Raw genomic sequence first — 14143 nt, forward strand, 5'->3', positions numbered from 1 at the left:
GAGAGAGAGAGAGAGAGGGAGAGAGACGTGGCGATATCGATGTACATATTAGAAATTATCTGTTAACTTTTTCCCGCGGTGAAACAGGGATGCCTTCCGGATGCAAATGGTAAACGCTGAAATTTTTACGTGAAATTTCACGGAATTAAAATTAGCGAGAGAGTGGAACGCGGGGCGCGCGAGAGAAAGAGCCATTCTTCGCGCGCGGCAGCAACGCCTCGGGCGATAATTCGTCGCTGCGCTCTCTCTCTTATAATTGTGTATCAGGGAGAATTCACCCACCCACAAGCAATCAGCCGCGTTCGAGATCACAGTTAAAGGATCAGTCTCTGCTCGCTACCGATAACGGCGTTCGGTGGACCTCGCGGCAGGGGGGCGAGGTGGCGGGATCGTGCCAGTCACTTGGCGGGAGGCTGCGACGCCTATCGATATAATTTTCCACCCCTTTGCACGGTCGATAATTGATTTTCCACGGCTTTTCAACGGCGCCAATGCCTATTACCGGTCCCCCTTTTCTTTCCTGCGCCGCCTCCCATTTCTCGGCTTGCCGCCCTCGTCCGCCTCACGCCCCAAGAGGTCGGTCGCTCCGTCGCTTTCTTCCCCGCACATCTTCTTGCGCCAATCGATCGTGCGGGAATACAAAGCTGTGATTTCATCAGGGTAAATAACCGGCGCCGGACGCGACCGAAACGAAGGCGCTGTCGTTGACGGCTCGCTCGATCGCTCTTCGTGATCTCCGCTTGGTCTCCATTTCCGTTTTGTCAACGAGTTTCTTGCGCCAAATGACATTCTTCGCTCTGCATTAATAGAAAATGGCCCGAGCCCCTCGCGACGTAGAGGAGAAAGATTGAGAATGAAACGCGGAAATTTGGTACATGCTCCATATACAGGAGTGTCATTAAGATGCTTAAATGCCGCTTTTGTCCTTATCCCGTAGTTATTCATATCCTTTTTGCTCCTCGTGGGTGACCTGCGCTGTTTCGTGCGTCTCGACTCCCGTCTAATACTGGCGCATGGCGAATTCATAGAAAAGTTGGTTGAGAATATTCAGCGTGACCCATTTCTTTCTTCAGCAAGCCGAGCTGTCGCAAGGCTCTTCCTCCTTTTGTAATCTTCTTCATTCTCACGGCATAGTCAAATTAGCGTTTAAAATGTACATTATTCCTGTAGCGTGCTAATTCTTATGTTTCTAATTTTGTTACGGGGGCGGGAGGGAGGGAGGGGGGCGGGGCAACGCGAGCGAAGAAAAGTTTTATCGCGGGAAAACACAACGGAACGAGCGGAATTAATTTGTCGCGCTGATAGACACCTAGTTTATTCATATTCAAAGTTACAAATAACTAGGCATAATTTGATGGAAAATTTGATGGGAATAGACAAATACGGTCATTTTCCGATAAAATATAGCGATGGATAAATATTGATGCTCGAGTTAATCGAATTCGATTAAACGACTGGATGTATTGTCCCAATTTATCGATACAATTTGTAATCCGGGAAAATTGCTCGTGTATATTTGGCACGATCTGCTTTTCTGTTCGGCGAGCAATTTTCAGTGTATTGCACCCCGGTTCCTGATCTATTGCCGGATGACGTTCTCGCTGTTTTCTTCCCCCCCTCTCCCCTCCCCCTCCCCACCCGCACCCCGAGTGCCTCTCCCTTTTATCTCGCGATGACGTAAAGCACGAAACTTTCGTATCACGACGAAATAGCACGTAAGTCGAGTCGATGACGCGTGCTCTTGCGGGAAATGCCGCTAAACACAGGCTTTATAGTGGCGGATGGGCGATGCCACTGCAAGGCGGTCGATACCGTGGGTTGGGTGAACGTCTTTCGAACTTATGGCGAAGGAGCTCAACGAGTTTTCACGGCGGCTTTTCGCGCTCGGGGTAGAGCGGCTCAGAGACGCCGCATCTATATAGGTGATGTGCATTATTTACGGCGGATTACCTTAAGTCGGAGACGAGAGCCAATGCGAGAGCCAATACGAGGTGGGGGGGGGAGTTCGATCTCCCCCTCCTCCTCCCCCCTCTCCCCCGGGTAAAGTTTGACGAGGGAGCACTCAAGGAAATGCCCGCCCGCGACGTATAATCTACGTTCTAGTTTCCTTTCTGGTAAACGACGTTAATAATCTTGACCACTATACGTTTTGCCGCGAAAGCCCGGGAAGCCGGGAAGTTCGGGATTACGAGACGCGGCTTACGGTCGGCGGGCGCTTCATTTAAATTCGCGTGCACGCGCCCTTTGGCACTTTGCACCCTTGAGCGAAACGCGTGTTCGATCAATACCGGGCTACGACGAAATTCTTAACTACGTTCTCTCCCTCCTACGCCCCCTACCCCCGCGAAAACATATTACTGGCAAAACAAGCGTCTTATTATCTCGCGCGCGCGCGAGGTATGAGCCGGTGTAGCGTTATAGTTAAGCCACCGTTACCATCGCGATGAGTATGCGGAATGCACAAGTCGGAGAGTTATTACCGCGGGTGTTGTATGCCAGTAACTACAAGAGCGATCATAATACTGGAAGTAATGCGAATTTGCTTGACAAGTAGTCGGACGCTCGAGGCTCGCATTCAAAAGTAGTTTCCCCGCAGCGCGGCGGGAGTCGATCCACGTCCTGAAATTTCGCGCGGACTCCGCGCACCGCGAAATGTTTCGTACTTCCGCGGGCCCGTCCGTCCGTTTATGTATGCGATTGGCGCTAATGATGTCCGTCGGAGTGAGCAATTTGCGAAACGGGGATTGTGGTCATCTTTGATCATCGCGGCGCGGGCCGCATCTCTAATGCGCCGATCAATCGAGGATCGATCCCCCCGTCGCGCCGTGCTTTGCATGAGATGGCTACCGGATTCCAAATGTTCCCCCCTTTACCGGTAATGGCTTTGGAAACTTACAGCCATCTTTGGCAACGGTTCCAGCAAATTGCACATATGCATATATAAATGTATACCCGTATGCCAAATAAAACAGATATTCGAGATATCACAGTCACCTTATTTCATTCGCGCGAAACGGATATAATGATATTATAGAGCTTAAGTGTCGTAATATTAATATTTAAATAAACTTTAAAGTTCTTCGGTTCACGGTATGCAAATTCAAGCCGCGCTTGTTGGCGCTGAGAGAATGCACTGGGTATAACAGTTATATACGAAACAATGAAAGCCGCTGCCTGTGACGTAGAATCTGCGAAAACGAAAAAGGGAACGGAATGATTTCAGTTCTTTCCTCGGCGAGAAGCGTGACATAGTCGTACGCCCTCCTCATTGTTTCTTTCCAATTAATGTACTCCCCTTTAACGATCTAGTGGGGACACCCCTTTACAATTAATTATTCTCGAGATATGCTCGTGATTATTAATTAAGTGCAAGCCAGACCCGGAGATGAAGCACCATTACTCGCTACTATCTCTCATCGCGTTCGCCCGAAGGGCTTTCTCGCACGACGTTCCTTTCTGCTACCATTTCTACTCGCTCTTTTACTTTGTGATCTTTTCACTTTCGCTCCCTTCTCGTAGAAAATTAACGCCGATAAGACCGTATTCTGAACGAAACAACTCTATCGCGTAACATAAACACGCTTCGCTTCGCGGGGGGAAAAAAATTTAACGTTAGAAAAATTCAGGTAGAAGCGAAAGAGTAAGAGCCCGGGGTGTGTGACACCGGGAAAATAGAAATAAATGTGAAAGGGCGGAATGTAGCCGGGCGGATTGACCGGATGAAGGTGATCGATGAAAAAGCGCTGGAGAGGACCGCGTGAGTGGCGGGCGGGTCGCTCTTGGAAATGAGTAGTTCTTGGCCTAGTTAATGCCTACGAGGAGACAAGTGACTCGGAGTTGGAGCGATAGTTGGCCGGTTGCTCCTGGCGTATGTGTGTGCATTTGCGTACGTGTGGGTACGTGTGTGTGTGTGCGTGTGTGTGCGTGCGTCTGTAGAAGCGGGGGTAGAGACGTTATTTCGCGGGGTGTCACGCCCTACCCATTAATAATCGTAGCCGCAGCCTCCAGGAGGACTACACGTCGACCCGCCTCTATCCTTCCTATGACACGGAAGTCTGCCTTCGCCTCTTCGGCATCACTGCGCTCCGTCGAGTCTGACCTCTCTCTCTCTCTCTCTCCCTCTCCCTCTCTCGCTCTCTCTCTCGCTCTTTCTCTCCTCATCTCCGCATCCTTACGTCGTCGACGTAAGGCCGGGCGTGAGGAGTTTGCAAAGCTCTCGTCGCAAGATGTAGTTAACAGGCCCGCTCGCTCGCTCGAGCGCACGGCCATGTATAATACGCAGAAGGAATCTCCGGAGGGCGCTTGACAGCTCATTTCGCATCCGCCTTTTTCCACCGTGGCGATTCTTTAGGTCCCGGCTCGGGCCGCCCTCCCGGAGACCGTTGGAAACAGAAGAAACTGATATCTCCCCGGGTCGCCGAGTGTGTGATTAATCGCGTGGTTACGTGGAATATTATACAATTCTCGAGTCGGAGTAGCGCGGATTAAAATTTATCGGCCGGGCTGAAATTGCGCGAAACGACACCAATTAATTTCACTATGCCCCGAGTAAACGGCCGCGGCAATTCGAAATTGAGTTTAGCTCACGGCCCCCCTCGAAATCTGATAGATATGTTCACACCGAAATTACGGGGACATCAAACAAAGTCCTGTGATCGGCTTTGGTGAATTTATGAAGGTCCGAATATCACATTGAGTAAAGTACTTGCACGATGGTGCAACGTGATTAGTGAAGTCAATGAAATTATGCCGAATTTGCACGCTACATTACGCGGTATCGCGTATGTACGTATGCGTGCAGCATATGAGTGATCGGCTGATTAATTCGTAATTAAGCAGAGGTCGAATGGCGAAATACTCTGCATAATCTGTGTCAAATGAATAGATTTTCGCCGATTATGGACCAACTACGCTGAATGTCTCATATTTAAATTAAACGTTCGCGAATTTTAAATTTATTTTTCGTCTTGACGCTATACGCGTCTCGTTACGCGAAATTGAATAAATCTTTCTTTCGACGGTGAGCGATGCAATTTCATTTCTTTGCTGTATATTAACAAAAACATTTTCAATAAGATGAGACGAAATGTCTTAGCCCAGCGAGGATTTGGACGATTCAATTAACGAGACGAAGATCCGGGATTAAGAGCCGGTTTACCGGGGAGGACGCGTAAACAGAGTTGTAAATTTTTCTCCTACCGGGGACGTTTAATTGAATCTTGGGGAGGAGGTAGTCGTTCGTATGACCAGCCGCTGAAACTGCTACGTGGATAGCATGTTTTCGACTTCAGAAAAACTTGGGAATCGATTGTGCCAAACGTTCGATTGTGCCAGGAGGGCGGAGATGAATTATAGAGTTAATTATGGAGCTGGCGGAAGGGAGAGAAAGAAATTGTATATGCGCGGTAGGGATTCGCGAATAACGCGGATATCAAACTACGTAATGTGATTTAGTTGTCAAATACATCTACACGCGTTTAGCGCTGCAACCACATTACGTAATATAATATAACACGTTATAATATCAAGTGTATTAAAACGTGTATTATTATCCTAATTATATTCATAATTAAACACAGTTACAACTGCATCGTCGGATTACGTGTGGAATTGCAGGGAAATTTGCTGCATACGGAGTGCGCACGCATGTAGAAGACCACGTGTATAGTTTAGAATATGCTGTCAATTGGAATACGAGGCTTAAGATTAATCAATGCGTGTTTCAGTTTCTTTTGAGTGTAAATCGTACCGTTGAATCGGTTAAGGTGGAGTAAACGCGGGCTAATCCTTTTCCAATCGTCACGTTTGTTTTATCTGATAAAAGAGAATATTTTTCCGCGATCGCGCGACAAGCGGTTTCGATCGGCCATTTACGAAAATTCGTGCAAACCGCAATTCTTGTCACTTTTAAATGCGACGTCCGGCCGTGAGATTGCGTCGCAATTCGCATTTGATATTTTACCACGGATTTTATGGATGACCGAATTTGCGTTTATATTTTGAATTTTTGGACAATTCAAAAGCCAAATACTGGCGTGGGCAATCAATGTGTGTACCAATCTTTCGGCTTTTATCACGGCACCCGTGACAGAGCAAATAAAAGGATTGAAACGTTATTCCATTTGGCCGTTACGGAATATGTTTCGCTTGTTATAGCGGAGAATAGATTGCTTACAATCTATATATATAAAGAGGGAATGCAAATATTCTTATTTTCACTTTAATTACTTTTAATAGTTAATTTGCCAAACGTAATTTCGGACGCGGGGCAATTGATTGATCGAGTCCCCTCCCATTTTCCTTGTCAATAAATCGTTAATAAGCCGAAACGTTTATGACTGAAACGCATGAATATTAGAGGCCCGTAAGGAAAGTAGGCCAAAAGCAGGAGCAATAAAATCGCAACGACAGCCGAGACCAATGGTTTTCACTCACGAAACAAAAAAGAGAAGTGCAATTTAAAGACAGATAAGAAACGAACAAATGAAACGTTATAATAACAAGACATTTATCGACCGGTTCGAAGTAGAAGTTCGAAGTAGAAATATTGCTCCCGGTTATTAGCGGCGATTTCGCACGTACGATTCATGTACTCCTTTGAAAACCCTCTCTTTTTCATCTCCTTAGAAATCCCTTCGATTACTAAATTTTAAACTGAGAATGCAGTTCGTTTCCTCCGTTGAAAAGATTAAGCTAGTATTACCTTGTCGTGGAATATAGCGAGTGCGTTGTTTTATTTGAAGGACGCCGATTTAATAATGCAAATTTTGCAAACGCTCAGTATCCAGTATCCAGTTTCTCATAAGCCGCCATTCGCATGAAATATAATACTTGTTAGAATACGTGTGTTGGAAAAATAATAGCGGACTTTAATCTGCCGCGTCCCGCTCGCGACGCAATATCAGCGAAATATCGGGGCGCGCGCGGGCGACGATTTTTCCCAAACAATTGAAATATTTTTTCAAAAACTCGACCCGCGGTTTCTCCCTAAAAACACGACACTTGCCAACGCAAATAAAAATATCGAAAGCAAGGGACATGGGGGAAAGGGCAGGCGCGTGTGTGCTGTATTAACGACGTTTACTTTGCCTTCTGTTGCAGGAGAGAATCCAGCTGCCATGCAACACGGCGGTACCACGGCCCCGAGGGCGACCTTTGTCTTTACCGTTGTGATATCACTATCATCGCTCCTAAGGTGACCGTGATGACCCCGGTGCGTTTTGGACCTGCGATCCGAATGGTGCTAATTTTCTCTTTCCCCACGGAGACTCGTGCGCCCGGAACATCCTCTCGAAACGGACGGGAACTTTGGGCATTAGGCCCTCCACCCCTCTCGCGCACGCACGTCACATGCGATCTCGCTGCGAATTACATAGTACGGGTATAGGTATATTCTCACGCGGGACGCAGATACGTCCGTGTGCGCGCGCGGCAACGACGGAGATATCATCCGAATCCGTTTCGATCGGACTTAACTTTTGGACAAGTAAGCTTCGCGCTACGAAGCACCGCGTCTCGGCAGTTTCGTCGCACGGCGAGACGGCGTATATCAGTTTCCACAGAGCATTTCCGAGCATCTCTCCCGAGAAACTTGACTAATCGCTTCCAGCGGCGATCAATGCGGGATTTGCGTGGAGGACGAATAGCGTTCGCGCGCGCTCAGAACGCACGCTGTGAATTTCAGGAAGAGGGATAGAAACTTCGCGTCTCTCCCTCGTATTTGAGCTCTTGGTACTAACGTGTTGACGCTGCATTGTTAATGCGTACGTTATTTACACGTCCGCAATGTTCAAACGCGGATACGTTAATTAAGAGAATTCCGTTCATGTGATATGTAATGCCCGACTATCTATGACATACGTTCGTGGGTGTGCTGGAAGAGAAATAGCCAAGCGATAATTCGATCGATTGCAATCGAAGACGCTCACCTTTTATCGCTTCGTCCGTAAACGAATTTTAAGATTGACGTAGATTCTGTTTGTTACTCGTTTAAGTACCAATTAAATTTCGGGGCACATCGTTTATTGATTTTGCATATCGTTTTTTCGGAGGGTGGAACAACGAAGACCTGCTTATCGATCGAAAGAGACGAATCTCGCGAGGGTAAGTGCGTTATAAAGTTCGAAGATTTGGAATGTATGTATATACTTTTGTATATATATACCTTTATACAATATATATTTGTTGAATTTATATTCTGTCTGTAAACTGTTATGTATTTTTAGAATCGGATTAATTATAAGATTTTCCAAACGACACCGTCCAAGGAATTCGGCACCGACTACCGTGACTATAAATTGGAATTAACTTTGCTTTCAACCGATTTGTATAATTATACAATTACATCTCTCTCTGCCTAGTCCGCGGAGTAATAAAAGTATTGTCACTAAAATTTTGTATAGCTTTGAACTATATAACTCCACGTGTATCTACATATCATCACCCACATTTTCGCTTTGCTTTGTTAAAATACAAATCTTTACACAAAACGAAACTGATCTGTTTACGAAATCAACAAACAATTGACATTTACGTTGTAATTTCGCAAACGAAATTACGCCGCTAATGAAGAATCGCTGAAGCGAAGCATCGATTTTATCGACATAGCGTTATTGTTGCACGATTTTATCTAGACAAAATGTGGAAGCAATATTTTCGAGGCTGGCACTGGCTCAAAGAAATCGACACCTTTGTCGAGCATAAAACTTTGTCGTGTACAAAACGACGATGCATCGCCCGTTGTTCAGTGGTAGTTTTCATGCTCGCGGCGCGAAAAATACGCGATGAACGGGGCCGATGAAGATCTATTCATCGTTCGTCATTCGCTCAAAATACGCTGGACGTTGACGAGCGACAACTAAAATCCGTCAGTTATCCAAAGATTACGTAATTATTGCGGGTGTAATAAATGTTATATTGTGAAAATTTAACATGACCATTTTTCTCTCCCAGTTGTTGAGTATATTTTTATATTTTTGAGTATATTTTATCAGCATGCGAATCGCTCCGGCCGAATAACTCTACAGAAGGATTTATGCTTTTACACTCGTATATAACTGTTACACATTTTATTTTACAATTTTCTTTAGAAAATGCAGTGCGGGATGTACACAATTCTATATACATTAAATTGAAGTAACATTATTATTTATATATAAAATCACTAGAGTTATACGAATTATTAGATTTTGAAACACATTTTTCGTTTATTTCATTTTGTGTTACATCTTGTACGAATGCAAATAACATAATTTATCAGTCACTTGAAAGGCGACAAAATTTTTTCTATACGCATATTACGGAAATAATCTGTGCAATCTTATAAGAACGGATAACTAACTCAATTTATAACATTTTATTGCCACGCGAGTGGCTTTCAATCCACGTCATATCCTCTAAATTATATTTTGAATCGATCAAATTGATTTGCACGAAATACCACTGGAAATTGAGTGAAACAACTGGGGAGGTAGCGTGCGAAGACGTACGCTAAATTCATAAACCTCGTGTGAAATCTAATAGCGTTTGCGTTTCGGTAAGCGCGCAAATAGCGTTTGCATTTTCGAAATTTTACAGCACGATACGGCGGTAAGTATACGATTGCGCGAGGGATGTAATGCAGATTGCCCGGGCGGAAACTGCAGTGTGCAGGGTCGGGACGCGTGGCACCGTAAAAGCGCGACAAGTCGGACAAGGATCGATCGGGCAACAAATTACCGATCGCGCCGATGGAAAATGAACCGTTAAGCAGCCCTACCTGACAATGACGTACGGTTAGTTTGGCGTAAATCAGTAGTTTCCACTCGCGGCAATGCCCCCGTTCGCCGGCTGTAATGTGATAATTTAACAGAGGCATTATTGCACGAGCAGGTGCAAAATATTTCAACGAGGCGCGTGCGGCCGCGCGCGCGATCCGTTACGCAAAAGCCACATCCGCGCGTAACCAGCGCCCGCGATAAATTTAATTATTATTTCGAGCGAGAGGTAGAGCCCCGAATCCCAAAGCGGGTATCGGGATACGCATTGAATCGTAACGACATCCGAGCGTTTCGCGGGCAAAACTTTCCATTCGGTCCCGCGGTTCTTCAGTTTATCGCCGGCTTCTTTCGTCGCCGTTCCGCTATCTCTTAATGGAAGTTTCGCAGACTAAGTCGTCCGTTCTGCTCCCTTGTTTCTGCACGGGCGTTCAGACGGTCTTAAATCCGCGAGAGCCCAATTATGCGAATTAATGTCAAGCGCGCAAACTACGACTGACAGTTTTATAACTACGTCGACGGCGCAAACGTAGATTTTACACGCCAACTATTCGCTGTCGCTCGCCGACAGGCAACACGACCGAATGTCATCAGTTTCGATTGTTTGCTTGTTTTGCGTTTGTTCGCGCGCGGGATTCATTTCCGAAGAATATGAGAGAAAGCTTTTAGCTGCAATATCGCTTCGCAGCGTATATCGTTTAATTCTTAGAAAAAATTTAGCAGCTTAAATCGCCCTTTTGTCTAACAACAATTTTTCTTCAATTTCTCGTTTAGTTATTAATAGTGAAATGATAAATGTTAAATATAACTGTAGTGTTAAGCTTAAAACCAAATGCCTCGCATTAGTTTCCAAACGAGCCCCGAAGATATTGCATCTTATTGAAATAACCGTAAAATAATTATTGAAATAACCGTAATAGACCATGGTCATTTCTATCTATTGGTGATATTTCAACTGTTAAAAGTTATCGTTTAAATAAGTTATACATCGGTAGAAAATATGTAACGATTGAGAAACACTTATTTCAACGATGTCGCATAATTATTTATCAATTATCACGTAGGCTTCATATGCGAACGATATATAATTGGTAGGTTTTGATATCGAGGCAAATTTATACTTATCTGCTTATCTGCACACACCGACTTTTAATAGTCTTCGCTCAGAACAATTCTGCGTTTGGTCCCGCTAATCTCGGGGAGATTATCTCTAATTAAAAGTGGCCCTCCGGAATAAGCATTGTTTCGTTTTTAATATTTTCTCTTTTGTTTTTCCACGCCCGGCCAGGTATGGCCAGCCATTGTCCACTGTGCGACGATTACCGCTCGCGCGAAAGTCTCTGGATAATATCATACGTTGGGGCGTTGTGTATACGTCTGTGCACGAGATTGCGAGCGAAATAATCTACGTGTGTTCGATAATGTAATTCGAAATTAGAAGTTAAGCCGCGGGCAGCTGTATAATTTCTGAACGGTGGGAAGGACGTGCGAAAGTGTGGTGTATGTACGCCGCGTCATGCCGCGTGAATTCGCGCGTGCATGCGCGTGTTCTCCAATATATTCTATCATCATTAATCATATTTCATCGCCATGCATCCATACTAATGTATCCCCACGATAACGGTTAAAGCAAGTCTGTAAGCACATCTGTACGTTATTGGTACTACTATATCATTATTAATGCGATTAAAGCGAACGAACCCATGATGCCCAGTCCATCAGCAAACGCAGAGAAAGAGAGAGAGAGAGAGAGAGAGAGAGAGAGAGAGAGAGAGAGAGAGAGAGAAAAATAGGAAACTCATTCAATGTCGGTATTCACTGTTCATTATTTATAAAGACTCGAACGCAGGATACAATAAAATGTATAGTACTTAATCACAAGTATTTACTCATTCCTCCTTCTCGTCACGGCGATAACGTTTTTCATACAATAATAAAGGAGTATTGTATGCTCCGCGTCCCGGCATTTAAATAGCTAATTGGCTCGAGTTCTTTCCGTCGTACGCATTAATTCCGTTATGAAGAATTTGATGAACTTTTATTAATTTAAATTATGTCCGAGGGCCCGCGCTATAAAGGGAAGGGAGGGGGAAAAAAAACCCGCCGGGAGAGCATTACTTAGCATCCATTACGAGGAGATATCCCATTAATTCAACTCTATTGCATTCTTTATAGCCACTTTATTCGTCGAAAAGAGAAACTGCCCGACGCAGGCCGAGATGGCCTTTTTAATGAACTTTTAATTGTCATTGGCATGATTACGGGAATCGATACCACGCCGGAACGTGATCTCTCGATATTCATTAATTTTCTCTACATTTAAGTTATTATTCCCGCACCCTCCCGTATCCCCTCTCGCCCCTAAAAAGCAAAACGATTATCCCCTTCGACGTGTTGGTCGAGAAGACTTATTCGAGGGTTTCATGGCGGTCTGGGGAAGCGACACAATGATAAACTCACTGGACGAGTCGAGCCACGATAAAAGCCGCCGGAAGAGGCTTCGCTGGAGTGCCGAGTGCCCGACGAAAAATTGAAAAAAACGAAGCTCGTGCGCGCGCGCGCGCGCGCGAGAGAGAACTGGCAGAAAAAAGAACACCCTCCCTCGCCACCCCATTGCCATACCCCGGGTAGACTGGATGCGTTAAGCGTCGCGGTTTTTAAAAGCTCCCTTTTCAGCAATACACTGTCCTGGAAAAATACTAAATCAGAACGTTGGCACTGACGTTTGCCGTGTGAATGAGAGAAAGAAGGAGAGAGAGATACAAAGTGCGGACAGATGTAAAGTATATTCTCACCGTTGTTGACGTAACGTCGCGCATGAGGGCGTTTCGAATAGGCAAGTTATTTTGTCGCCCGTAATTTCTTTTCGCGCGACGTACCTCTCTCTCTTCCCCTTCTTTACACCGTAGGGATTACATTGCAGGACGTAAGCAATACCCGGTGTTAAAAATATGCATAATAAATCACCGTGAAGAAACAATCGACTTTAAATTCATGGGAAACACGCGGCGAGCTTAAAAATCCATTAAAATACTCTCGAACGGTATCTTTGCAGAAATAAGAGGGCAGCGTAATTGTACGTAAAATAATCACAATTTAGAGACGCGCAGTACCGTTAAACACGCCTCTCGCCCCTTTGTCAACGTTTGCGGCGCGCACTACCCTTGATCAAGGGAAATATCACCGTTGCGATACAGGTATTCCTAAAACAGCGCCGGCGAAACAAACCGCTTTATTTCGGGATAGCTCTCCACCGTGCTGTTGCATACTTCCTCGTGCCTCCATTGTGTCCTACCGCTCGCATGAGCAGCGTTTCTCTTTTTGCGAGGTGGCAGAGCAGAGAAAGACATAAACCCTTTGTCATAATTTCGTGCTGCGGCGGCACGTAGTGGATGCGCGACACGTGGAATCTTCTAGCGCATACCGTCGGTATGAGCTATGTATCATCTCGACGCAGTCAAGTTGCGGATGCTCGAAAAAAGAACGCAGACAGTGCGCAACGCTGTACGGCTAACGCCCATAAAAAATCACGCCGGCCAGACATTTCTGGTTGCGATTGTTCCTGTACCTTTGTACCGCGGCGGGTAGTATTGATGGATTAAGGGGATCCTAAAGCCGCTGGCGAACTCGATCAGTGTCGATAAGAAACGTCAATTATCGACATTTTTTTATTTCAAGTTCTATTGTACTTTAGATGTCACCTCAGACCGGCGTTTTCGGCAGCATGCAGTAAAGAAAACGTTGGATGGCAGCCCGCCGGTATTGCATCCTTAGCGCAAGCTGAATGATAATATTATTAGCTGCACATCGCTCAGACCGACATTTTGGATCGAATTCTAGCATCGTTGACACCATGGCTTTACTGACAACCTGACAGATGTTTGGCAGCGACCTCTCTCGAAAAAGCCTGCTGCTCTTTCTCTTCTTCTAGACTTGGATTTCTGAACTTGCGTTTATTAGAAGTAATGTTTTTTCTAGGCTATTAATTTTAGTTCTAATTACACGATATTGTTCTTATATGTTGTCCCTAGAGTATGCTGGTCTCATTTTGCATATATTTATTGTAGAATTCTTGTATCAAGCAAATATTGTCGTCAAGTGTACCAAATATTAGTAAAAATTTTATTTTTTTTTTCATTTTTGATATAAAGTCGACCAGCATAGTCTAGATTTTACTGCGTATTTTAATTCCGTAAATGAATTTTGCATTTCTGTAATGTCAATTAAAAGATTACTTCTAACAAAGAATGTCGATAAAACAGACGGCTTTAGGATCCCCTTAATAATCTCGTTGCACGTCACGTGTATTAAAAAAAAGAAAACGGACGTTTCATCGAAGATGTCCGCGAACCGGTCGCGAATTCAGACACGCAAAGCGTCGCATCGGA

The 14143-nt window shown here is 45.0% G+C and overlaps 1 protein-coding gene across 2 annotated transcripts in view; it reads left to right on the top strand.

Annotated features, from left to right (window-relative positions):
- The window catches only part of LOC105563286 (peroxidasin), a 105040-nt gene extending 93410 nt beyond the window's left edge, over positions 1 to 11630 (top strand). The window contains exon 6 of one of the 2 annotated variants that reach the window (XM_012014749.1): positions 7102 to 11630. In XM_012014749.1, coding sequence (XP_011870139.1) covers positions 7102 to 7387 — 286 coding nt within the window. In that variant the 3' untranslated portion in view covers positions 7388 to 11630. The remainder of the gene's footprint in view (positions 1 to 7101) is intronic. The other variant, XM_012014750.1, reaches the window with a different exon arrangement.
- Positions 11631 to 14143: the final 2513 nt, after the last annotated feature.

This window comes from Vollenhovia emeryi, unplaced genomic scaffold, assembly GCF_000949405.1.
Source record: "Vollenhovia emeryi isolate VEMERY1.0 unplaced genomic scaffold, V.emery_V1.0 DF939178.1, whole genome shotgun sequence".
Classification (NCBI taxonomy): domain Eukaryota; kingdom Metazoa; phylum Arthropoda; class Insecta; order Hymenoptera; family Formicidae; genus Vollenhovia; species Vollenhovia emeryi.